The sequence below is a fragment of the Parus major genome, chromosome 2 (genome assembly GCF_001522545.3).
Source record: "Parus major isolate Abel chromosome 2, Parus_major1.1, whole genome shotgun sequence".
NCBI lineage: Eukaryota > Metazoa > Chordata > Aves > Passeriformes > Paridae > Parus > Parus major.
The window spans coordinates 73,885,317-73,911,401 of NC_031769.1; the positions used below are offsets into that span (position 1 = coordinate 73,885,317).

Below are 26,085 nucleotides of genomic sequence, written 5' to 3' on the forward strand. Positions count from 1 at the left end.
TATCTCCATGAGGAAGACTCCACAATCCCTCTGGGCAATTTGCTCAGGTGCTTGGTCACCTCATGTTCAGGTGGAACATTCCGTGCATCCGTTTCTGCCTGTTTCATCTTGTCCTATGGAGCCTGGCTCCATTCCGTAGACACCCTGCAAGATACTTGTACATGTTAATTAGGTCTCCTCTTAGTCATCTTTCTCCAGATTAAACAGGTTCAACTCTCAGCCTTTCCTGAGGTGACCCAGTCCCTGAATCATTTTTGTCATCCTCTGCTGGACCTGCTCCAGGTGCCCCAAGTCTCTCATGTACTGAGGAGCCCAGAACAGGGCACAGCACTCCAGATGTGCCTCACCAGGGCTGAGCAGAGGGGCAGGATCACCTCCCTTGACCTGCTGGCAATGCTATTCCTAATGCATCCCAGGATCCTATTGGCCTTTCTGGCCATAAGGACACACTGCTATGGACATGGCTCATGGACAGCTTGTTGTCCATCAGGACCCCCAGGTCCTTCTCTGCAGAGCTGCTTTCCTATCCTGGTCCATGGGCTTAATCCTTCCCAGGTACCTCTGATGAATTTCAGAAGGTTTTTATCTGGCCATCTCTCCAGCCTGTTGAGGTCCTTCTGAAGGGCTGCAGAGCACTCTGTGGTATTGGCTACTCCTCCCAGCTTTGTGTTTTGTTCTTCTCAGTTAAAAAACAAACCCAAAACCAAAACTGAACACTCTGGTACTGAATAACATGTTGGGTAATCTCTGCCCACCTATCCTTCCTTGGGAAAGACATGCTATGACAAGTTTAGGTCTTTAAATAAAAATAAACATAACATTCATAAATGCATAGGACATGGATAAAATGGTGAACAAGGATATATTTATTATTAAATATTATCTACGAATAAGAAATTGAAAGTTTTCATGGACCAAATTCCTCATCTGGCTAGGTGAATGGCACCATCTGGTGGATCTATCCTTTGGAAATTTTTTTCCTGGAAAATGAAGTCATAACTTAGAGGCTGTTCCTCTACCATAAAACTGAATATTTTACAGGAAATGCTAAAAGTTAAATAAGATACGAAGAAATGTTATTAACAACATCATTTTCACCATTGTTCATTTAGGAAAATCACCATTATTTTTTGTACAATAAATGCCATGTGAATAATAAAGAGAACAAGGAAAATTAGTTGGAAACAATTTATTAAGTGTATACTTGAACTCTCTGTTCACAGCTATGTGTACCTATTAAAGAACCTATTCTATAATTCTGTGAAATAATTTTCTGGACATGGTAATAGAGTACAAAAAATTCAAATAATATATAGATTCAGGGAGTTCTTGGGGGGGATACAAATGCCCTCATTTACTCTTTCATTCCATTGCAACTCACTTGATTTGAGGACTTCTGTAGTAGAAGCTCTTGTTTTTCAAATACAGTGGCAGTCATTGGTAAATGCATTCTCTTGGTTACCAGCAGCATTGGAAATCTCAGTTATCCAGTCAGTAGTTCCCCTGCAGGTAACACAGGTGACCTTTATCCATGGGAATCTTTGACAACAGCATACACTGACACCTTCTGCCCATTGTATTTGCCCTGCTCCATTGCACTACTTGTAATTCAGGTAACTGCGTGAACCAGAGACACTCCCAGATCTCATTTCTGCCAAAGTGCATGCAGTCCAGAGGATCCCTTGCTCCTGCATGGTTGTCCATGAGAAAAATATTTCAGAAACATATAACCCTCATTTATAGTGAAGAGGAAAACATTGCAGGTTACTTTTCCAAAAAATTGCCATTATCCTGAATAAGCAGATAATATTCAAGGCAAGATAAAATAATAGGTAAAACCAAGAAGAGTCTTTCTTTGTGTGGCCACAACCAGCATCTGATGTGTGCTTAAGAGTTTTCAGTGAGAAATTCTTAGACCTACTTAAGGACAGTAATCTTCAGCTGCAAAATTCAGTTACATTGGGAACCCCAGTAGTCCCAAGCATGTAATAGAAACAAATTGAAAGTGACAAAGGCAAATTAATTAGACAATTTTAGAAAATGGTCAAAGAGCACATTCTTTCATTCTGGGTGGCTTTCACATACCTACTGAATTTTAAGAAAATCAGACTGTATTCTGCATTATATTTAGCTTCAATAACAAAGAAATGAATGAGTCTGTTTTTTCCACTGTCTTCCTACACATTTCTCCTCAACTAGTCCCCATTGACACGAATTACTATTAATTTCCTTTTTTTTAAAGTTTTCATGATTAAAAAGAATAAAAGAGGCTTTCTGGGTAAGGAAAATGAATAAATTAAAAGCCAAAAAGTCCTAAGTGGCCTAACACTGCCTAGATTTCTCATTAAGGTGTCCATATTATTTAGTTAGTATATTTTTGTCAGTATTTGATGTGAAGTTTGTTGTTAGCACTAGGTGCAATGGGGCCAAGAAAAACCTTGCTTTGATGAAGTGTAAAATATCTCATTTGCAGTACATTTCCAGAAAATACAATCTCACATTTATTCATCTCATAATTGATTAAAAAGATTGAAATGTGTCAAAAATAGTTATTTTGAATACAATTTTATTTTATAAAATAAAATGGAAAAGAATATGAAAATAAAAGAAGTAGACTGGTTAGTATTGAAAAATGAATAATGATTGAATGTTCTGCATCCAGAAGGACTGTTTTCTGGGAAGAAGAGACAATGAACAGCATTTTTTTTCTTTTTTTTTTTTTTTTTCTGTAGATAGAAATCTAGGGAAAACAGAAGCTGCCCCTGGAACATTTTTAATCAAGCTAGACCTGGGCAAGGTTCAAAAGTAGAAGACCCAGAGGAGAAAGAAACAGGGGCACAAGGGAGACGTTGCATAACAGGCACAGTAGGGTACGTGTCAGGAGAAACAGGAAGGGTAAGCAAATGTAGTAAGTAACTACGGGAAACTGCATTTTAGACTGGATGAATTTCCTCTGTGTGGTTCACTAGATGGAGGCTATGAGAATGAGAATAGGAATATGGCTGGAATTTGCAAAAGGTAGGAGTCTGCTCAGCAGCCAACCAAGGAGAAGAGCTGCAGTCAGTCAAGTTAAAGTATCACCGTTCCCTAAGAAAGATTACTTCTAGCAGGTCAGTAGATGACTTGGCCTTTTTATTGTTCTAGATTGATTTTGCTTCTAGATGGTATCTTGTCCTATTATGAGAAGCCTTAATAAATTTGAGAGGAAAATTGAGAACTTACTGCTTTCAGATGCTGGAAGTTTGAGCACCTCAATGTGCCTTTGCAGATACATGTACTCCACTTCATCTAAAGGGTTCCAGAATTGTAGAAAAATTAAAAAACAAAACTGACCAACCAACCAAACTAAACAAAACAAAACAAAACCCCAACAAACCAAACTAAACCAACCAATTAAACAGAAAATAAAGCACCTAAGAAGACCACCAAAAAGCCACAAACAAGCAAACAAAAAGTTATTCTGCTGCAGGAATAAGAGATTATTTTTCTAGACTGCAGTATCATCATATGGTCTCGTTTGCTGTAGATCTTTAGCAGTTAATAAACCAAAAATGAATGCTAAAGACAACTGCTGTCTTATGCCTGAGGCTTGCTGCTAATTTTATCCCTGTTTTTTTGGATCCCATTTCAGAGATCAGTTAAGTTGACAAATGTGATTGTGGCTCTTGGGGAAGAAAATTATGTCAAAAATATTTAGATTTGAGAAATAAATGATAATTTATTAAAGGCTGGGGTTTTTTGTCTCCTCTAGCATCTATGGCACACAGGTTGAAGTACATTTCTAAAAACTTTTGAAAATTTTGTTAGCCAGTTCCAAGTGAATTAGGTAAAAGAACCTTGAGAAGCTTGGCTACCATGATTTTGTGAGTGCTAAAATCTTCAAAGTGATTTAGTAAGTCAGATATACGTAATAAGAAACATAAGATCCTAAATGATTTGGAACCTAAACCCCATTTTTTTGAAGATGATAAATGTCACTTTGCAAGGGGGAGCAAAATATTAGTATTTCTTGTATTTTTCTGAGATAGGTGACACAACGTTTTGTATTTTAAGAGTTTCCACAGAGTTCAATCACATATTGTGGTTACAGAATGCATTGTCGGTTAATGTTTTGAAGAAAGGAATGCTTGAAGAATCGTCCAGGCAATGCTTTGAGTCAATATTTCCAGCAGAAAGGCTGCTCTAAACCCATTGATAGCTCCCAAAGTCAAATATGAAAAATTAATTTCTATCCATTTTCTCTGGATAATTATCAACCTGATGGGAATCATCTGTTTTTATCTAGAGTGATAGAGCTAGACAGATTTCAAATTTCAAAACAGGATCATCTAAATATGTGGTCCTTTGCTATCCAAGGTAATTACAAGTTTGTTAATTTTAGGATGAAAATGATCTCAGCCTCCCCAAACAGGACTTTAAATGGGAAGTGTAGATTAAAATGAGCTGAAATAGTCTTAACTGGCTAAAAGATAAGAATAACAACTACACTTTGCCAGAAAATATGCTTTTTGACTAGCTATGAGAAGAGTTTCTTTTGTCAGCCATGGCTAAACAAGAACTGTTGGGTGTGGAGGTCTGGACTTACCTCTGGCACACAGGGAAGAGTGTCACATACATGAATACAGCCTTTAATATCACCTGGAATAACCACAGGACCACTGGCTGGCTCTGGCATCATTTCAGTTAGAAGCTCTGCAGGTACAACCCAAGCAGTCAGTATAACACAGACTGTCTCATAAGGGTTCAGGCTTATTTTTAGATAACAGATGAATGAAAATTTAATGGATAAATGAACACTGACTGTATTTTGGGATGGGCAGGTACATTAACTTTTAGAGAGTTGAGATTGAAGTCTCAAGTGCCTGAAGTTAAACAGTAAAACTTAAGTACCCACAATTAGGGCACACTGATGAAAACAATATAAATTTTAAAATAGAGCAATCTTAGAGTTATAGTCTTCTCTAAACAGAGGAGGTGGTTTTGTCCCATACTTCAAACCTCCCTCTTCTCTATATTCTCCATCATAATTCTTAGTTGCCACAACACTGCCGTGAATATCTCTTAAGAGGTTAAAACTGAGTCACAAAAGGCAAGAATGGTACTGAAGACAATTTTGTGTCAATGAAGATTTCACTCACTTAAAAAAAGCTCAATTCAAGATGTCTTGAATCTGTTTGCCAGTTAGACAATTATACATGCATAAAAATGTGTCAGGAAAAAAAATTAATGCAGTAGTACAATTTATGTAGAAGACTCAATTTCTTTTTGTTTCTTAACCAGCAGTGGTCTTATTCCACCTATCATAGATAAATGTATGTCTTTCAGGCTCACTTGATAATATTGTTTCATGTTTCTAAAAACACAGATTTCCATTGATCAGGAGTGCTCATACAGAAGAAACGAAGATGGAATAAAATGAAGGAAAGAGTAGCATTGCATGAGTCAGGAAGCTGTTTTGTAAAACAGTCATATGCCCTAGTGAATGATTAAATGAAATATAAAAGTATATAAGCAGTCGCATGTACTAAATTTTCCAGAAAGATGGGCTGTACAAATTTGAGCTTCCTCAGGCAAAAAAAATCATCTGAACTGAGAACTCCCACAGCATATCTGAGTGTCTTCCACTCCTAATGCAACCCTGGAAACAAAAGCTTTCTTTGTCTTGCCTGTTTATAGTGCTCAAAACTGAAATGCATTTCATGTATTGATAAGCATTATGTTAACTTAAAGTCACATTTTTGCTTCAGGTTTTTTGTTTGTTCCGAAAGCCACACTGTCTTTCAGTTTTTAACAAACTGACCAAAAAGAATATTGGGTATTTGCACAGCCACAGGCTGCAAGATACTTTCTTTTATTATGAAATATCTTCTTTCATAAAATACTGTTCAAAATAAGCAATCTTTTGTAATTCTGTCAGCTCTTGAGATTGTTATTTGGCTGCTTCTTGACTGTAGTCCACAATGCTTTCAAAGACATGAATGAGAAATTTGAAAAATAGGATGTGTTGCTTTATCTCTTACTTTGGGATGGTGTGGTATTCTGCCTAATGCTACATTTCCAAATTATGCATATTATTATGTCATGATCAATGATGTAACAGAAGATACCTCTATTAGTATCTACAGAGCACCAAAAGTCACTGTACATTAAACTTAGAACAGTGTCTACCATTGAGGGTTTGAAAGTTCCTGTTTCAATTTATCATGGAGAACCTAAGAAATAGTAAAATATTTTGTTAAGCAACAGTCTAGTATTGAATTAAAAGCAGGTCCAGATCTCTCTGTTACCATCTTCTGCTTCAGTCTTTCCTTATGCTGAGAAAAACCTTGCACACAGAATCTTGAAATTGAGTTGTGTTTAGTAAGGTAGAAAAAATGAAAAGCATGTTTCTGTGACCTTTTGGCAAAGAACATCCTCCCAGTTACGCCTGGGAAGTTCATTCGTCTGGTGAAACACTGACATTTTCTTTGGCTCACTTGACTTTTCCTAACAAAACTGGATGCAAATCCCTACTCTGGCAGCACACAGTCCAGAAATTTGCCTGCTGAGGATGCTTGAGGTTTTGTTTACTAAGACTGTATTATCAAAGCATTTTATTGATTCAAATTATGAAGTAAATACAAAATTGAATTTACCATTCAGATCAACAAAAAATCAGACTGGTACATTAGAAGGTTTTAATATGATTTTATGAAAAAATATCAAAAACTAATGCAAGCACATAAAAAGGAGGGGGTTCGCACACCAATATAAGATATTCGAGACAGGAGAGTCATGCTCAGTTTTAAGTGTGTATATTTAAAACTTCCATATGTGTAATATGACCTTGTGGTTTGAATTTTTTCTCTTTCCTAATCACTAAAATGTTCTCTTTTCAGTGCCATGAAATTGGCCAGATATGTTTAGCTGTACTACGATAGCATTTTCTAGCTTTAGTTAAAGCTATAGATTTTTACTGATTAAGTTGCAACTGTTCCCGATGTGAAATAATAATGATACTTATGTGATGTTACAGTATCTAAAGGCTCTGAAAATAATGTGATGTCATACTGGGCAGTAGCGTAAGGCAATAGAAACAGAGCTGTGTGATAAAACAGTGTGTGATGAGAACTTGGCATCCAGAGTATTTGAAGCCCTCATCGTTTCAAATGAGCTTTTATCAACTACCTATTAACAGTAATACTGCATCAAATGCACACCTACCTTCCCATTTACCTTTAGCCCAAAATAATCCAGTTCATGCTGAAAGAGCATACTCAGGGCAAGGGAAAGATCTGCTTCACTAGTGTACTCCTGATTAAAGCACTTTTATCATAGCCATAAGAAGAAGGATACAATAGTTCTCTGAAGGGAGGGAAGTCTGTTTATGCATTATGTGTCAGCACAAAGCTGGGGCAGAAGGAAGCTCAGATTCACTTAGTGCATTTCCATGAGGATCACTACATATGTGTTATTCCTAATGGATGTCTAATCTGTTCTTGAGAACTTCCAAAGATAGTGAGCTACAATCCCTCTAGTAAAAGAACAGAGTGGAATTAGTTAGGTGCTTACCATTAATGTAAGGTCTCTATTTAAAGTCAGTCCACTCATAACCTTAATGCCTGCATGGTTTTCTGTTGCCAGTTTTTTATTCCCTCTCAGTCTCTGCTGCAAGGGTGATTCAGCTGTGTGTTCAAAATCCACCAGCTGATGTGAATTATTAAGGAAATCTGAACTTGACCTCAGTTTGTACCTTTATAAGTCATTGGGTCATTCCTACAACAGGGATGGGACTTTGAGAAGGAACACAAAGCTCAGATGAGGAGTCACCACAGCTCTGTTCAAGCTGTCTCTGATCATCCATCAGAAACCTCTGACTCCCTTCATTTCCTTGTACTGTTCTTGTAGAAAGAGAAATGAGTTAATTAGCTCTGTTTCAGGAATAATTTGTCTAGTTATTGTGGTGAAAGGTAAGAGGTATTTGGGAATGGTATATTTCAGGGTGTAAGTTAGTCATTGGTAGGAATCAGACCAGGACTTACACAGGCGCTTATTATCCTGAGTGTTTTCAGATGCTGGATCTCCTCCTCTTTTTTTCTGAAATACCATTTTTGAGGGAGGATGAGCCTGACATCACTTAAAGTAACAATCCCTCTTTTGCCATTTCTCTTATTCTTGCAAATGAGTTGGCATGAGGGGAACCTCTTGTCAAGCCTGAGGATCTCCATGTTGCTCCATGTTCTGAAGGCCCTATAGTCATACCCCTATGGTGGGTATGTGGGGTTACTGTCTCCTCTCAACACAGAAAGTTAGTGCATTTGGATATTGATGTAGAGAGCTGTGTAAAGTAGTATTGACATTATGAAATCAGTCACTGAATGAATCAGATGACATTTAAAATTTTAATGCAAATGCATAGAGTAAAATTCTATGGATTCTCCAGTACTTTGATCTTCAAGTAGCAGGAAAGTCTTCAAAGCAATATTCTGATTAAATAATTAAAGTCAGCAACTTTCACAGAGAATCTCATTGCATACTCGGTTGTGTAGAAGCCACAGATGTATTCTGAATTTCTTTTTTGCATGTTATCATGACTCTGCCTAATCCAAGACTGACCTCAGGATATTTGTAGATTTTGAGGAGGAAAAAAGTGGTAAATACAAAAAAACCCCACATTTTAAGTTTGTAGAAAAAAATGTGATACAGGCAATACAAACTTTAGAAGTGCTCAGTCATCAACATCTCCAAATGTCTTTTCCTTGAAATGTTACCATGTATGTATGTAATTCAATTACTAATTCTTGAGCCTAAGTGTATGACTCTAAATATAACTGTGGAAAAAACCTTGATAAACTTTTTTATTTAATTCAAAATTTAAAATATTTTTTGCCAGATAGTGGTGTAGAAATTAACTTTGCTTTGCTAAAGATACCTGGGTGAACACAGAATTAAATTATTTCAGAACAGGTCTAATATCTGGTAAAAAATAATGAAGCAACCCAGCCTCCATACAGCATTAGAACATCTATTGAGATTCAAAACCAGGTCTCTTTAGCTGACATCCACTATGAATGACATTTATTTCACAGTAATTTTTTTCTTGTATCCTCTGCAAATCTCGAGTTTTCTTATTACTACATTCTGAATAAATCATTTAACATTTGAAGAACTGATGTGTGAAACTCCAGCTCATGAAAACTTCAAACCATAATAGTGGAAGTAACACTGTGACTTGCTTTCTCCTGAGTTCTTTATGTGATGGCCACTATTTTTGGCATACTTTATTCTGGGGGCAAGAGGGCTTGGAGGCTATCAGGAGGAGTGTCACAATTTCAAGTTTTTTGCCACACATTAAGAATCTCCATGAGCCCTTCTATGAGAAAAGTGAATGCTTAAAAATTCCTTATCTAGTACTCTTTTATCTGGCATGAGAAGAATATATTTTCTTGAAAGGGCGTGCAGCTAATATTAACAAATCCTGTCCAGGTAAATATTATGAAAATCATCAGGTTGCATCAGTTTGGAATCAGTTTTAGCGTATCACTTTCCTTGCTCAAATTGAACTTAATACTTAGGATTTTCTTTGAACATTTGAGTTTGAAAAAATATTTTGATTTCACTGAAACAACTTTACAGATTAATAAATTGAATAGCAACTCTTTGTGCTGTTATTCTACAGTTGACTCATTTTTCCTCAAGCCTTTAATATTTCAGTGCACTGAGTAGGGCTAAAATTTATTATTTTGTAATTCCATTGAAGATGGTGTTTCACAGGACACATCTGATTTTCTACAGTGTTTTTGGAAAAGTTGTCTGGTTGAGACAGCATTTGCTATCAAAAAGGTTCTTCTAATACAACTTAAGCCACCTCCCTGAGAACATCAACTAAAGCAGAAAAAGCATGTTTTTATCAGCACAGAAACTTCTACAGTGGGAGATTTGCCAGCACAGCTATCACGATTAGAGAGTGTACTGGTTATTTTTAGCTCACCTATCCTGGCCATGAAGGTATACTGGCAAACGTAAATCCCTGTTGAGTCACAGCCTGAAAACTAATCAAGTTGTCAAGGTGATAAAAGCAAAAGTCAAAGCTAATTTTTTTCTATTTGTAAATTTCATATATATAAGAAAAACTTCTGTCGTACTGGTAAGAGGAAAACAATCTTGAAAACAGAACAGGAAAATCACTCTCCAGAGGTGTATTTCTCAAACAGATAGATATTAAGCTTAGTAGTTCCTAATTGGTTCCTCTGCCATTCTCCTTGTGCATCATTCCCAGCAGTTACTTTACCAGGCCACTCCTTTATGTGTATATTGGGTATAGATATTAGCTGCTATTTCAAGCTCCCAATTTTCTTCAGAAGTGTAACCTCTGCAAACTTAATCACAGCCTTGAGACTGTGTAAACAGCTGAAAGTCTTTATAAATAAATGAATAGCCTAAATTAATAAAAATATATAAATTAAATAAATATTCAGTGAATAACAGGCATTATTAGCTTAGCCAGATTGAGTTGCTTAACTCTGGCTGACCCCAACAGATGATGGTACCAAAAAAATTTAAAAAAAAAAAAAAAGGAAAAGAAAATAATTGCTTCACTGATTTCTAAGCTAAATAATTAGCTAAAACCCCCACAGCAGGTTTACCCTGTTTACCCTCATCATCCATGAGGGAGACAGGGATGACCAGTAGGGGAAAAAAAAAAAAAAAAAAAAAGCTGTCCTTCATACTCCCTGGATTGTTTAAGTTAAATGTTGTTCTAGACATACTAGAAATATGCTTGATTATGCACTAAATGCTGAGATTTGCAACAGCTGCTTTTAGCTACCAGCACAGCAAAACTATTAGAAAAATGCTGCCATTCTTCAACAATTACAAAAGGGAATGGCAGCATTGCTTTTGTGGCCATGGCTGCTTCTGACAGCTGAGAGAAATATATATGTTCAGGGTGATGTCTAGAATGCAAAACAGGAATAAAGTGTGTTTCCCTGATTGTGTCTAGTGTTCAAGATATTGATGGAGCCAGCAAGCTTGTGTTATTATCAGGGCTGCACAGCCATGAATACATAAACTGGAAACTGACTTTTCCAAGTAAAATATGTCTTTCTTACATTACTTTTGTGGGAGTCAGCGTCCAGAGTATATATTCAAAACTTATTATTAGTAATATTTCTATAAAAGATAAGCCCCAAAAGGGCAATGTCAGCATCTCTTTTTACAAATGCACATGTCTTCTGAGCACTGGAGTTTTGCTGAAACTACTGGTGGTAGGTCAGAGGAATATTTATTGAGACACGGAATCTCCTGATCTGAATTGCAATGTAGTGCTGCAGTGAGCCATAAATTCACTTTTTTATTTTTTTTTTCCTTAAACTTAAAAAAAAAACCCAAACCCACAAATATGAAATGTGTTGATTAGATTTTCACTTGAATTCTGATAAGAAGATGGATGCTGTTTGGGTTGCCATGGTGTTATTTTTGGAATTGTTTAGAAAGAATATTGCACAAAGTAGTTAGTTTCTATGCCAGCAGCTGTGCTCTTCCTTCCCCCTACCCATAAAAAAGTATTTTCACAATCATCTAATTTCTTTCAAAAGTACTAAATCATGCATATGGAAGGGGAGAGGTTGTACAGCAAGATGATGCCAATTCTGACTCAGTAAGGAAATCGTGTCTTTACTCACCATGAAGTAAATGAAACTACCTTTGGTAGTGCATTACAAAAAGTAATTCCATGAAAATTCACATACAATGTCACATACTCATTTCCTACTTAGAAAAGACAGGGAAAAGGTGAACAACAAAAATTACAAAATCAGAGCCCTAAATTTCAAAGGAGAAGAGTTGAGGTTGAAATCTGCTTCACAGGATCACCAAGGAATCACCTGCTCTGACTGAACGTCTGATCTCTGCAGAGTGGAGAGATGCTCCAGCCAGAGCCCATGGAATACTTGAAGTCCTGCTATCATTTCAGCATTCTTTCCTTTCTCAATTAACTTTTAAAACTTACTGCTCCCTTCCAGCCTTCTTTTACCCTTCGAAGACTCAAAGCAGGCAACCCTCACTTCCTGTGTAAAACAATGCACTGCTACCACTTTACTGAATTTTGGCATTTGTAACCAGACTTAATGGGACTTGCAAACATAATGTAAGCTGTTCTTAATGAGAAAAGACGTAACATATCACCAGATCATCTCTAATTTGTCTTTGCAATGCTATTGACCATGCATTATTTTTTATGAGAATCGTGCCTAATTAAGTCTGCTCTGTTATTCTCATAGCATTGAATAATCTAATTTTCCTTTACAATGAAATAACCATTTTATGTAGTCCCAGCCGAGTTTTGTGTATTCTTTGTCATGCTCTTCAGGTCAACAAACTAAACATAAAAAACTTGGATTTCATGCTTGATTACTTTGAAAGACAGCAATAGCTCCACAGAGAGCAAGATATCCCACCCCACCTACACTTTGGTGAAGGTAAAAGTTGTTTCCAGGTTGAAATAGTACAAAGGGTCAGTTTTCTTAGTCTTTTATAAGAAAACAAAAAACAAACAAAAAACACCAGAAAAGATAATCAATTAACTAAATTGTCTGTTTCAAAATTTTGGAGGGTCTAAACTCTAAAGTAATTTTTTCAACAAATTTTGACATTCATATGCAATTTGAAAATCTCAAAACAGGTATTAGATTATTTTGAAATTTCTTTCTAGTACTCCTTGGATGGGAAGAGATTTCATCAATATTGCTCTTCTTTCAAAGATTCTTTTTGTTTTTGCAAAATAGCATTTTTACCAATGAGAGACTGTCAGAAAAAAAATGGTAATTGTTCTAGAAGTCAAATCAATATTTCATAAACATTTCTGTTATGGTATAAACTCAGATGTTCTACAGTTCCTTCTGGTTATTCTGATATGAGCAACAAGGCTTTTATTAGTGCTATTTCTGTCAGTTTTACCAACAAGTTATAGATCTTAGCCTCCATTCTATTTGCACGTTTTGATGAATCTCCTTTAGTTTTAGCTAGAGTAAAATTCAGGTGAGTATGCTTGGTGTGATTTACAGTATTAGCCCTCAATACCACTTTTATTTTTTCAAAGAAAACATAACCTTCAAAATTCCATACGTTTCTTGAGCTGTGTGAATGGTTTAACATTATTTTTTTCTCTTTCTAAAACATAAATTACTAAAGCACATAATTTTTTTTTTTGGCATTTTAAAATGTCTTACATCAAATATGTGTTGTTTGCACATAAAAGATTAAAAATATATTTAAATGTTGACTATCATATAAGGTATTTCCAAAACAAGAGAAATATTGTATCTTTTCTGTTCATTTCATTACTCCATGTAGTAATGTAAGTATATATTTTAATTAAAATGTCATGAACTATAGTTAATGTGATCCTTCCTCACTACCTTTGTGCATTAAAGATTTACAGCTCTAGTGCCCTGCATTATTGCCTGGAAAAATATAATTTGATTTTAGTCTACTTTTAAAAATACATTGGTTTCATGCTTTGCAATAAAATAGAAAGCTTGTTAGATACAAAGAGTAATGCTTGATAATACTGAGAGGATGAGAAACCAATTTCAGAAAACCCATTTAGAACATTAAGTATGCATTTAAATAAGTGAATGACTGGAGGCATATTAAAGAAATACAAACAGCATGCCAGATCGCTCATAAAAATATAAGCTTTACATATTATTTGTTAGTTGAAAAAGATCTGACAGTGAGTTAATATAGTTGAAAATGCTGTCAGTGTGAAATGGATTCTCTTTCATATTCAGTGCCAGCTATTTATTAGACTTTGTATGTCTCCCTTAATAAAACTTAGTTTTTAACTCAACATTTCTTCCTCCTTTTGTGTGAAAAGGTTGGACTACCTGGAGCCAGGTAGGTACCTAGGAATATCTACACTAATAATCAGTTTGTACAGGGATCATCAAGCACCTTGGTTGGTGGCAGAATTTTCAGGCAGTTTGATGGCCGGTGTCTGCTTCCTTCACGTTGCATCATAACATTTTTGAGTGAGGAGTTATAGCTATGGATTCAGCTGTGTGTTTATTTTCATTCATTCGCTTATTATTTGCTAATATTTTCTTACTTTGGAAGTTGATTTTAAAGAAACTTGCTATCAGCTTAAAAACATGGTGAGCCCAATAAGTGTAAAAAGTGATCGACATATAACACTTAAATTTCTGTGTTTTCCTCAAGAGACAGAACATCTCTTGGAATAGCTTTCATTCTCTATTGCTCAATAAACCATAACAGGAGTAGTCTGATGCTGCCATCACGCAGCAAGCGTTTTTACAATGCTAGTACCAAAGCTTCCAGTGCCATTTTCAGTCCTCATTTCACAAGATTACATGGGCTGGGCACTGAAAAAATTATCCTCCAAACAGTTAACCTTTACTGTTACTTTTCTGCCTAAGTCACGGGAACTTTCATGTGAAACACCTCTCAGTGAGGTACTCCCAGAACTAAACTTTAACAAATCCATTAAGGTCCATTTCCAATTCTGAACATTCTTTAAATCTTGGCAATTTTCATTGCAGAAAAAGTATCAGTCTTAAAGCTCTTGCAATATTCAATGGATATTCTTGAAAAAAATGTCAAATAACCTCCAAATACACAATGCTGCTTAAGACAGGAACGGTGGAGATAACACACATCACTGTGCTGTTTCTCATGGAAGCAACCTTCACTCCAAATCAGCTCTGCAAATTCCAGCACTGAATTGCACAGAAGATCATAGAAAACAATTTTTCAAAGCTGATGGAAAAGCCTAACAATGTGTCACTTTGTTTTGCTGAAGATTATAGTTGAAAACTATTTTAATTATGGGGCAGTGAGGCAATGCAAATAAATAGATTAGCAACCAGCAGGAGGAACAAGACATTTCTCCAGTCTGTTGCCAGTTACAGTGAGTTTTCTGCTTTCATGTGTATTTATTTTTCTCCGTTGGTCTGGTAATGTAAAGTAAACTGGTCTATTGTTTTGGCTGAAAACAAAGTGACAAGGAGTATTTCTTCCACTGTACTTCTATTTCTTACTGAGCTGTATTGGGAGAGCAAGGGTTCTCAAGTCTGGATTTTGAAGTCAACTACCTGAACTAAACCTAATTTCATTCTACAGTAGGAATAAGAATTCCAGCTTTAGGAGACTACGGTGCAGTTGGTTCACTTGATCTTACTGAAGATTCATGAGTTGATTGACCAAACATTTATTTTAAAGGCAACTCCCATATTTTACTTTCCTCGTTGTCTACTTTTTCGCAAAGTTGTGGGCTATAATCCTTTTTCAAAATTTATATTGAGTCGTCCCAAACCTCCATCCTGTATGTGTTATAGAAAAAGTTTTTGCAAATAATGAATGCATCATAAACTATTTATAAGTATCTTCTGACAGTGGATACCTTTCTCTTTCTACCCTTGTATGCCTCAGCTATTATTTAGATGATTGTTAGTATGGAGCTGAAGAATTAACAGTTTTATTCTCATCTTTTTTCCAGTGGAACAAGAATTGCAACAGAATCCACTAGCAGCTGGACTAATGTGTCAGAAATATCCCTGATCTCTGCTCTATGACAAAAATTTGATTACCTGTGTTTCTTTGCAGGAGCATATGTGCTTCAAGTAAAAGCGACAGATGCTGATGATCCCACTTATGGAAACAGTGCTAGAGTGGTTTACAGCATTCTTCAGGGGCAACCATATTTCTCCATTGATCCCAAGACAGGTAAATAGTTTATCAGCAACAGCAGAAGATTTAAGCTTTGGTTTTTTGATTCATGTAGGCAGTATCAATGAATAAATATGGACCTGGTTGATATGGCCGAAATCCAGGACAACAATTTTCCACAATTCAGTTTTGATTACGGACTAGCTTTTTATGAATAACGATGCTTTGTAGAAACAAAAGAAACAATCCTCCAATCAGTTCTGGAATAACTAAAATATGTCTACATTGAATGAATGTTTTTTCAGTGCTTTACCATTTCCCTGTAGACAAAGCTTTATCTCCTACATGTATAATTTCATTTATTTTTTTTTTCCTAATGATTGAGTTTTGTAACTTGGGTCTTCTCAGAATTTTTACTTGCTGAACATACAGTCAGAAATTTTCCAGCAATTATTGTTTTGTTATATTGAACTAATTTGAGACTGTGGAACAGCTAATCATCTCCTTCCCTCCTCTTTTCCTAGGGCATATTATCTTTGTCTGGGGTTACTGGATGTGTGAGCAGAAAAAGATAATATGTTTAAAGAAATTGAAGTATTTGGGAGGTTGGTAGACATGTTAATTGGGTATCTTGTCCTATATTTCTAAATGTCATTCTATACTTAGTAATTCAATTGAGAAGGTGATAACATACATGGTGAATGACACATATTGTGGCATCCTGAGTGTGCTACAGGGAAAGCTATCCATATGCTCCTTCCAGCAAATAGTTTCACCTACCAGTGTAGCTGTACTTGAATGTCAGATTCACGGCCTTTAGCCCTAATGGTGGAGAGTTGTAAGGCTGTGAGCACAACATCTCCAATGTACACATGCCTTTGCTCCATGCTCCATTTAGCAGGAGATCATACTGCAATTTGCAGTGAAAAATTTTACTTTTCAAACTGAAATGGAACTTCTTCAGGTGTCTGGGGAGAAAAAGTAGTTGCCTTGATATTAATTTTTCATCACAGTTTTGTAAAGAATGGGTATAAATTCAGTGGCAAGAAAAATCTTTATTGGAGCCAAAATTGGAGTTTTAGTACAAGTTTCACAAGAGAAAAAGAATAGTTAGTAGAACATAGAAGAAGAACTATTTTTCCCATGGCACTTTGAATGGCTGTGTCATATGTTCTTCATCTGTTATTCAGTATTGAGTCAACCATGGGCAATGGCCTGTATCCTATAGCCCTGGAACATACAAGCCTGGCTATTACCTTAAATGAGTTACTCATGCGCTAAAACAATGGACAGAACTGTAGAGGTAGATTGGTGAAGCAATAGCCCAGCGTAGTTCAAAATGCTATACCAGAAAAAAGCATATAGATTCAAGTTTGCACCAATAATATGCTGTAATGTGTCTTACATTAGAAAGTTCACACTGAGAATTACTCATGAATCAAACAATGACTCCAGAGTATGTGAATAACAGTAATTAACTCTAAACAGTGTTTGAATAACACTGCACAGGATGGTGCTTAATGATTTGTACTAAAATCCAGAAGTCCGAGGGAGTACTACAGATCTGGTCTTCCAAATTCTTTATTTTATAACTGAGGAGTTTATGCAGTAGTTTTTCACTTTACTGCCAGAAATCTGTCCTGAGTGCTTTTGACAGGAAAAGGGAAGAAATCCATTTTGGTACAATGACAAATTCAGAACTGCCAGCAGATGAATAAGCATTTTTGTGTTGTTGTTGGCTTTTTTTGCCATCTCTTGCATTCCAGAAACAATTTTGAGACATAATCTTGTAGTTATTTAAAGAACCCAAGAACATCTGTACTAAGTTTCTACCCTGTATTATGTTTCCAAAAGTGATGACCTGCTTAGCTATATTGAGGGATGTAGAGTAAGTGTTTAGTGATGCACCCCTAGAATACTCCACTACTTTTCACAGAACTTGCCCTTACAAAGCTCCTGGGTGACTTGCAGGGTAAAAATAGCTAAAAGTCTGAAAGTATTTCTCCTCCACAACTTTTCCACTTCCCAGTAGATTTAACTTGTCCAGGAGTACAGTAGCTGCATACCCGAGAAACAAGACTAACTTTCTAACTTTCTTTCACAAGAAATTGTGCAGCAAAAGTTTATTTGATTGAGAACCAGCTCCTCTTGCTCTTTTTCTTCAAAGAAGGGGCACCTCTTTACTTGTTTCATACGTCACGCATTGCATAAGATTGTGAACAGTTGATTTCTATTTATATTGTCCCTGAATCAACTCTTTTATAGATTGAAGACTTCTTTAAACAGAAGCCATTCCATAACAATAATCATCCTTCTCCTCCTCAGGGGGAGAAAGTGCACACAGTATTCAGGAAGGCAGCTGATATGGAGGGATACAGCTGTTTAATAGCACTTCTGTTCTCTATTCCTTCCCAAACAGTTCCAGACATTGTTTGTTTATTTAGCTTCTACCTCACAGATGTTGAAATGTTTGTGGAAATTTCTGTTACTAGCTCAAGATCCCATTGTAAAGTAGTAACAGTGAAACCAGTGACCATAACTTTATGTGTGAAATAAGGATTGTGTTTGCCAAGGACATGACTTTGCAATATACTCCTTCCTCAAATCCCTCCGAATAGTTGTTACACATTTACTCTGATATGAAACTGGTAAACTTAAATAGTTTTTAAGTTCCATGGGTCTGAATGTCATAAGTGCCCCTTTTATTCCTTGTTTTTATTGACCTCCTAATCTTTGTCCATCTTTTTGTTGGAGATAAGCAAGCATGTGGAAGTGGGAGAGTTAGCTTTTATTGCTATTTCAGGGAGGTTAAATGGATTACAGTACCTCCTAGACAGCAACTGTTGGAATGCCATATTCTAAGGCCTCAAATCTTATATGTGGGTACTTTTAAATGCTATGAAATCACTCTTCTGATTTTAATGTAAGAGGGTTTTTTTTAAACTCTTTTAAATGAGAACTTCTCTTAGATAACCTCTTTTCTCTTTCCTCTCTATATTGTCTTTTCTTATGAAAATGTCCATTTCCACCATTAAAATTTCCTTTCCACACAATTTTCTGATATTTATGAGGTAAATATTCTTATTTATGGCTAGATGTAACCAGGTTTTTTTAGACTTGGTATTCTAGTCCATCTTCTGACTTCAGTTATATTATTGAAATCCAAATTGGCATCAGCAGGAGTACTGATGTTAATACTTATGCAGTAGTTTTTTCTTAGTACCTGTGTTTTCTCTCCCACAAAAGTGAGAGATCTCCTGCTGAATTATAGGTCAATAACTTTGGAAAGCAAATCTTCTGGCCCAAATCTCATACATACTATTTTCAGTTTTCAGTGATTTCATAGAAACCATATTTTTCTAGACATTTGATATTGATGACATCTGAAAAGACAAAAAAAAAATCAAAGTTATTCAGTTCTGCAACTGAGCAATATTGTAAAATCTTAAGGTAAAAGGTTTTATACAAAAACACTATTGCATGCACATATGTTCTCTACATTTTAATAACCCTTTGATTTAAATTTAAATATTCTTTGTGATGCTGAAATTGAAATACCAACATTTGTAGCCCATTCCTTCCCATGGATTCTTATCTCTACTTTATTCTTCTATTTTGCTGGTAAGATAACTCTAATTCACATTTGTCCTGTCCATATGAACTGATTTTGGAAGAAATAATATTTCTCAGTATTTCATCTAAGCTTTTAAATAGAGGAGGCAGAAAAAGGAAAATTGCCCATGAATTGCTAGACATAAAAATTATTTTCATTGATTTTATTATTTTTTTTGTCTGAAGAAAAGGGTTTTTTTTCCAGAAAAAAATATATAGAATGACCTTACACTTTCAGACAGGAATAAACAGTGGGTGATTTGGAACTTTACTACTGGCGTGACAGTCCATTCTTCATTTTCTAAAAAAGCCATGGAACAGTTCTGAGAAAGCCACTTAGTTGTACCCAGAACACCTGTATCAACCAAGTAAACTGCATTTTCTCTTCACAGCCCACTGTGTGCCCATGCTCAGTTTTTTCTGTCATCTTTTTCTGTAATCTTTTTGGACTTCAGCAAAGCTTTTGATACCGTCTCTCACAGGATCCTTCTGGACAAAATGTCCGGCACACAGCTGGGTAAACACCACATTATGTTGTGTCTGAGCAGCTGGCTCATGGGTCAGGCACAAAGGGTTGTAGTGAATGGGGTGACATCAGAGTGGTGACCTGTCACTGGTGGGGTTCTGCATGGATCCATCCTCAACACAGTGTTCTTCAACATCTTCCTAAATTACTTGGACTCAGGACTGCAAGGAACACTATGTAAGTTTGCTGATGACACTAAATTAGGAGGAGCTGTTGACTCCCTTGGGGCCAGGGGGATCCTGCAGGTTTTTGACAAAATAGAGAGCTGGGCAATCACTGAAGCTTAACAAAGACAAGTACCAGATTCTGCAGTTGGAATGGGGCAACTTTGGTTGTGTATAGACTGGTGAATGAGGGGCTGGAAAGTGTCACTGTGGAAAGGAACCTGGGTGTCCTGGTCAATAGCCAATTGAATCTGAGTCAGCAGTGCCCTGGCAGCCAGGAGGAACAACCCTGTCCTGGTTGGCATCAGGCTCAGCATGGCCAGCCAGGCAAGGGAGGGGATTGTCCTGCTCTGCTCTGGGCTGGGGCAGCCTCACCTCCAGTGCTGGGGGCAGTTTTGGATGACATGGTGTACAGAAGACATTAAGATCTCAGAAAACATCCAAAGGAAGGCCATGAAGATGGTGAAGGGCTTGAGGGGAAGCCATATGAGGAGCAGCTGAGCTCACTTGGTCTGTTCAGTCTAGAGAAGAGGAGACTGCTGGGAAACATTGTGGTCTTCAATGTCTTCATGAGAGGAAGAGGAGGGGCAGATACTGATTTCTTCTCTCATGATCAGTGACAGAACTTGGGGAAATGTCATGAAACTGAGTCAGGGGAGGTTTAGGCTCAGATATCAGAGAAAGGTTTTTCACCCAGAGGGTGGCTGGGCACTGGAACAGCTCCCCAGGGAAGTGGCCACAGCACCAGCCTTATAGAGTTGAAGAAACATTTGGACAAACACTCTCAGGCACATGGTGTGACCCTTGGGGTGTCCTGCTCAGAGACAGGAGTTGCACTCAATAATCCTGATGGGTGGCTCCCAATTTAACATATTCTGATTCTATAATTCTATCTTATTTTCTTTTTTTTGGTATAGCACAGGAGGTCTTTCATTCCCATAGGTCTTTTCTCCTTGGAATGAACATACCAAGGATGTTGTAAAATAATGTGGAACATATAGTCTCCACAATGCCAAATTAAGCATTAATTAAGAGATTCAAGAGGAAACTTAGTAAAGTTCATCCTCTTTGCAAAAATATTCTTTTCCCGAATCTCATGAATATGAATTTTTTTTTTGTAGTTTTGTAATTCAAGATTTCAGTTTGGAGCAAACTGTGTGCAGTACAGTACATGCCATCTTGAAGCAGGAAAATGGTGATTCTTAATAATGTTGTCATTATCATCACCTTACAGATGGCAAGAAAGGAAATTGTTACAGAGTTCAATTCAGTGGGAACTTTTAATAGGTTCCAGAAATTGAAGATTTAGGTCAAAGTTATTTAGAGACTCTAAAAAGTATTTTAAGCTAATGGTTCTTATTCTGGCTTGTTAAGACAGTGGTTAGTTGCTATAAAGACAAGAATAATCCTTAAAGTTTGCTTCTTGCCATTCCAGATTCATTTTAACATTTAAAAACCTGTTTTTAACATCAAATTGTTTAATACTAAAAATTATAATTTATAAACCAATAATGACCAAGAAAATAGTACTTCCAATTGTTTTATTTTTCAATTTTGTGTGTTATCTGCACCAATGTGCACCTATATATTTTCTGATAACTGTTGTTGAATAAATAACATTTTGCAATGCTATTCACATTTGTAAAATTTTAACAAAGACATGTATTTTCTCCTAGATTTTTGATTTCAAGAAAAAGCCTTTAGCACCCCAAGCCTCTTAGCTTCATACAACCTCATCAGCTAACTTGTGTTTTCAGTAGTATTTCTCCCTTTCTCTCCCCATCGTTGTCTTCCAAGTCTTCCCTTTATTCTATATATTCTTAGCATATCAGAAAGGAGATTATAGCATATCTGCTCAGATAGCAGCTGTCCAAAATCACTAAAGACTTAAAGTCATGTCTTAATGTGATATTTAAATAATTTTTTTTAAAGGAAATTCCTCAAATTTTCACTGCATGTTTTTACTATATCACAAAAACTTTCTCTAGGAAAGGAAGAGTGTTCTAATAAAGATCTTTTGTACAGAGGAACATTGTCTTGGCTTACAGTAACTTGAATTTATTATCAAGTATCTGGAAACAACTGAAATTCAGGTTCTGCAATGCAATGCCACCTCTTCCTGCATTTCCTTACTCTGTACAAGACAGTGTTCCTCATCCCTGATGTGGCAAACTTATGATCACAGCATTCACATCCCTAGTGAAAACCCATCATTGTCTTTCATCTATTCATGTCCTGATTGAAAAGACAAAACAGTCATTTTGAGTGGTTGAATAGCTGACAAACACAATTTTGAAAAGCCTGAGTGATTTGCATGTTTTTGTGTGACCTCCTCTCATCAACCCATTCAGAAGTTTTCTATTCCTGGCTCGAGAGATCCAGTATTAATTGGTAAGAGTAGACAATCACAGCCCTTTGTTTATTTGCTCCTTTTCTTTCCCGTTTCTTCTCATAGGTGTAATAAGAACAGCTTTGCCAAATATGGACAGAGAAGTGAAAGAACAATATCAAGTTCTAATCCAGGCCAAGGACATGGGAGGACAGCTGGGAGGACTAGCTGGTACTACCACTGTAAACATTACTCTCACGGATGTCAACGACAACCCGCCCAGATTTCCTAAGAGTATGTAGCATTCCAAAGCACTGATTTTCAAATAAGCATGACTAAAAGTATTAATTTGGAAAAGTCCTATAGATAAGAAACTGAGATACTGGAAAAAGAAAAATATATGATGGAAAAAAAAATCAGATATCGTGTTTTTTAAAAATAATGTAAAGCTCGCTTTGAAAGTATGAGTTGAATGTCTAAGAAGATATACATCATCATTCTACCAAACCAGACTGAGCCTAAGTGTTCATTTCATTCACACTATAAAAATTATTTGGGAAATACTATTTTGTCAAGGGAAACTGTGTGAACCCCTTCAAATCATGAAAGATTATAACGGGAGACTTCCAGGTACCAAAGGCAGAGCTAGCTCATGCCAAGACTTACTGTTATGATATTTAGGAACAGATTTTTATATGTCTTGGCCCAGATTATACCTGTCCCTGAAAACATTTCCAGCCTCAAAACAGTGATCATTCACTGATAACTTATTATGGTTCATATCAGTTTAAATGCAGCTTTTCAGAAGTATGCTAATTTAAAGAGTTTTATAGTCTGTGTATGATTAGGAGGATTGTTGCTTATTTGTCTCCATAAATTTACTGAAGTTTGTATATTCCATACCTTCAAAATGCAGAAACTAATCAAGCATAAGTCTTGATAACTATGCCAAAATAATTAGGTACTAAAATTCGTTAGTAAAGAAAATTTGAATTAGAATATATTGCATGAATCTGCAGTAAGATCACAGCAGCTTTTTGCTTTGCATCTCTTCCTTGCCCATGAATTGAAATCCCACTATATGTATTATGAATTCTCCATAGGTACAAAACCACATCTGCAACTGTGAAGTTTTCTCTCATACAAAAATTCCTTCTTTTATTCAGTCTGAAAATGTGCTGTGTTTTTGCAGGCATGTAAGAAAGATCATGTTATGAAAGGGTCCATTTGGTCCTTCCTTCCATCTCTTACACTCATGTCTAGATGGTTTCCATAAACTGGCCAAGCATTACTTCATAAAACTTCCTTACTTTCTAATTATATTTAGTTCCAATAATGTCTTTGTATTTAACACCCCTCAATGTATTTTTCTTGTAGCAAGTTGCCCCATTGTTTTGAAACATTCATTAAATTTCAGAGTCCACATCCTCTGTCAGAGGTACACAGATTAATCATGTATCATACAACAAACAGCTTCCCCTCCTTTGTTTGGAATCAATCTTTATATAATTGCCTGCATGTTAACCTCTTCAAAGAATTCAGAAAGTACTGCAAAATATCAGCTTTATTTAGAGAACCTGTGTTGATTTCTCTTTTTTTCAGTATGGGAAATTCTCTCTGAGTTGAGCAAATCTGCTCCTTCTGTTTTGCCTGTACATGTCAGTCATATCCATCCTTAGCTCCCCTGGACTCCCTGGAGAACTTTTGGGAAAAAAAAAGTCAGTGTTATATTATACCTCCAAGCCTTCTTGTGCCACAGTGGTTTGAAGCAAAATATTGCACATCATAATAGTTCCCTTATTTCATTCTTCAGGCTCTTGGGCATGTAACAGCTAATCCAAATGATTTGTTACTGTTGTGTTTGTTTGTTCCACAACTGCTTCTATAGCTAATTTAACCTTCTCCTGAGTCCCTCATGAAGTTCTAGGATAGAAAAAAATCCCAGTTTTTCTGAACTAACAATAAAGAAAAAAGTGTAATAAGTTTTACATTTGTGACCTTATCTTCTCCAAGCACTTCTGTATCTCAGTTTTGGGCTGGCTTTACATAGTTCCTCTCAGGCTTTTGCTTGCAGATGTCTTAAAAGACAATTATTATAAGCTTGTTTGCAGAGATTTATTCAAACTCATTTTTTGTCTTCTTTATTGTGGTTTTATAGATAAAACAGGTTTTATGGTTCTTTCTATTGTCCTCTCTGAGACACAACTTCATTTTTCTGAAAGATGTGTTCTTGCTTTTATTAGCTGTGTTGTTTGCCCTTACAGATTTGCTTTTTAATGGATATATGCATTTGCTCCAGGTCTTCTAAATGATATCCCTAGACAGCATCCACACCACCCGTAGTGCTTTAACAGTCTCAGCTATCCCATTCAGAATTTCTATTGTAATATGCCTCAGTTTTATTTATTTCCACATTCTTATTATTATTTATTTAACTGAATACAACCGTCTTGTAATTCTGGTTTTTATTGCTCCTGCACAAATATTGCATTTAAACTAATTGTAATTGTTGTAAAATTAAGAATAACTAGGGGAGTTTTCCTGAATAGCTAATGTTAATACTATCCTCTTTTTTAAGTCTTAGTTGAGAAAGATTCCTTTCACAACCATCATTATTCCCCACTGATAAAGTCTGCTGTGACTTCCCTGTGTATTTCGTTCCTCGATACTATACTGCCTGACTGATTTTCTTCTTTCCCACAGATAGTAAACACAGGTATAATGCTGATATTCTTGTTTAGCATTAGGCATCAAAGTTACCTATACAAGTTCCCATTTTAACCCTTGGCTTTATATTATGGCTTTCTTTCTCCTCTTTACTGGTCCCTAGTTTGATTCTGCATGAACTACCACCTCAGCATTTCCTACTGAGTTATCATCTCCTTTTGCAGCATCCTTCAGTGAAGAATGAAGATTTTTCATGACTTCACCCTTTGTCAGAACTGCATTTTTTTCTTAAATTTGTGCTTTTCAACACTTGAAAATTTTCCTAAACCTTTCTATAGGTATCACAATGATCTCAGAAAATATTTTAAACTTTCATAAGCCTATTTTTCTCATGGCCAAAATGAATTTTACATTTTTTCCTATTCTTTAACAAGTGCGTCAACATTTCAAGATTGTGACTCACTTCTCCTCACCACATTTTCTCAGCCAGGCATTTAAAGCTCTGCCTTTCAATATTTTTCTCATGATTGTACATGATGAGACTAGTTCAAATTATGCCACTAGTAATGTCCTTATCTTCAGTTTCCATTTGCTAGCCCAAATTTCAGTCCTAAGACTTCTTTACTTTGTCAGACCTCACATGGCATCTTCTCTAGTTTCATGAGATGATGATACCTCACATCTCATCATCTAGTTTCATGACATGCTCTCATAGCACTTGTGGGATGCTCCAAACCTGATCAATAAGAAAATCATCCCAGAGGACCTCTTTGTATCATGATTCCTACTGTCTTCATCCTCAGTGCTTGTTAAACTGCCCACAATGGCAGTCTCTTCCTTCCTGTCACCTGGAACTCCTGCTGTTGGAATGGTACCCTGGGTGCAACAGGAAATAATGTAACTATCTGGAGATTGAAACCTCAGTACATTGGCAAGCTTCATGTGCCCAGTGCTCACTCCCATTCTGGTTTCCAGTTGTATATTTTTCTTCCTTTGCTGATAGGGGGCCTTAGTATTTTATATTTTATTATGTGCTTTCATCTACTGTGGTAGTGCAAAAATGCACAAGTTTCACATAAAGTCAGATGGTTTTCTTGACACAGAGAAATCATGGAATATAT

The 26,085-nt window shown here is 36.2% G+C and overlaps 1 protein-coding gene across 1 annotated transcript in view; it reads left to right on the forward strand.

Moving 5' to 3' along the window:
* Positions 1–26,085, forward strand: part of CDH12 (cadherin 12) — a 231,235-nt gene that overhangs the window by 135,172 nt on the left and 69,978 nt on the right. The window contains exons 4-5 of the mRNA XM_015619585.3: positions 15,604–15,723; positions 22,424–22,591. Of these exons, the coding sequence (XP_015475071.1) occupies positions 15,604–15,723; positions 22,424–22,591 (288 nt within the window). The remainder of the gene's footprint in view (positions 1–15,603; positions 15,724–22,423; positions 22,592–26,085) is intronic.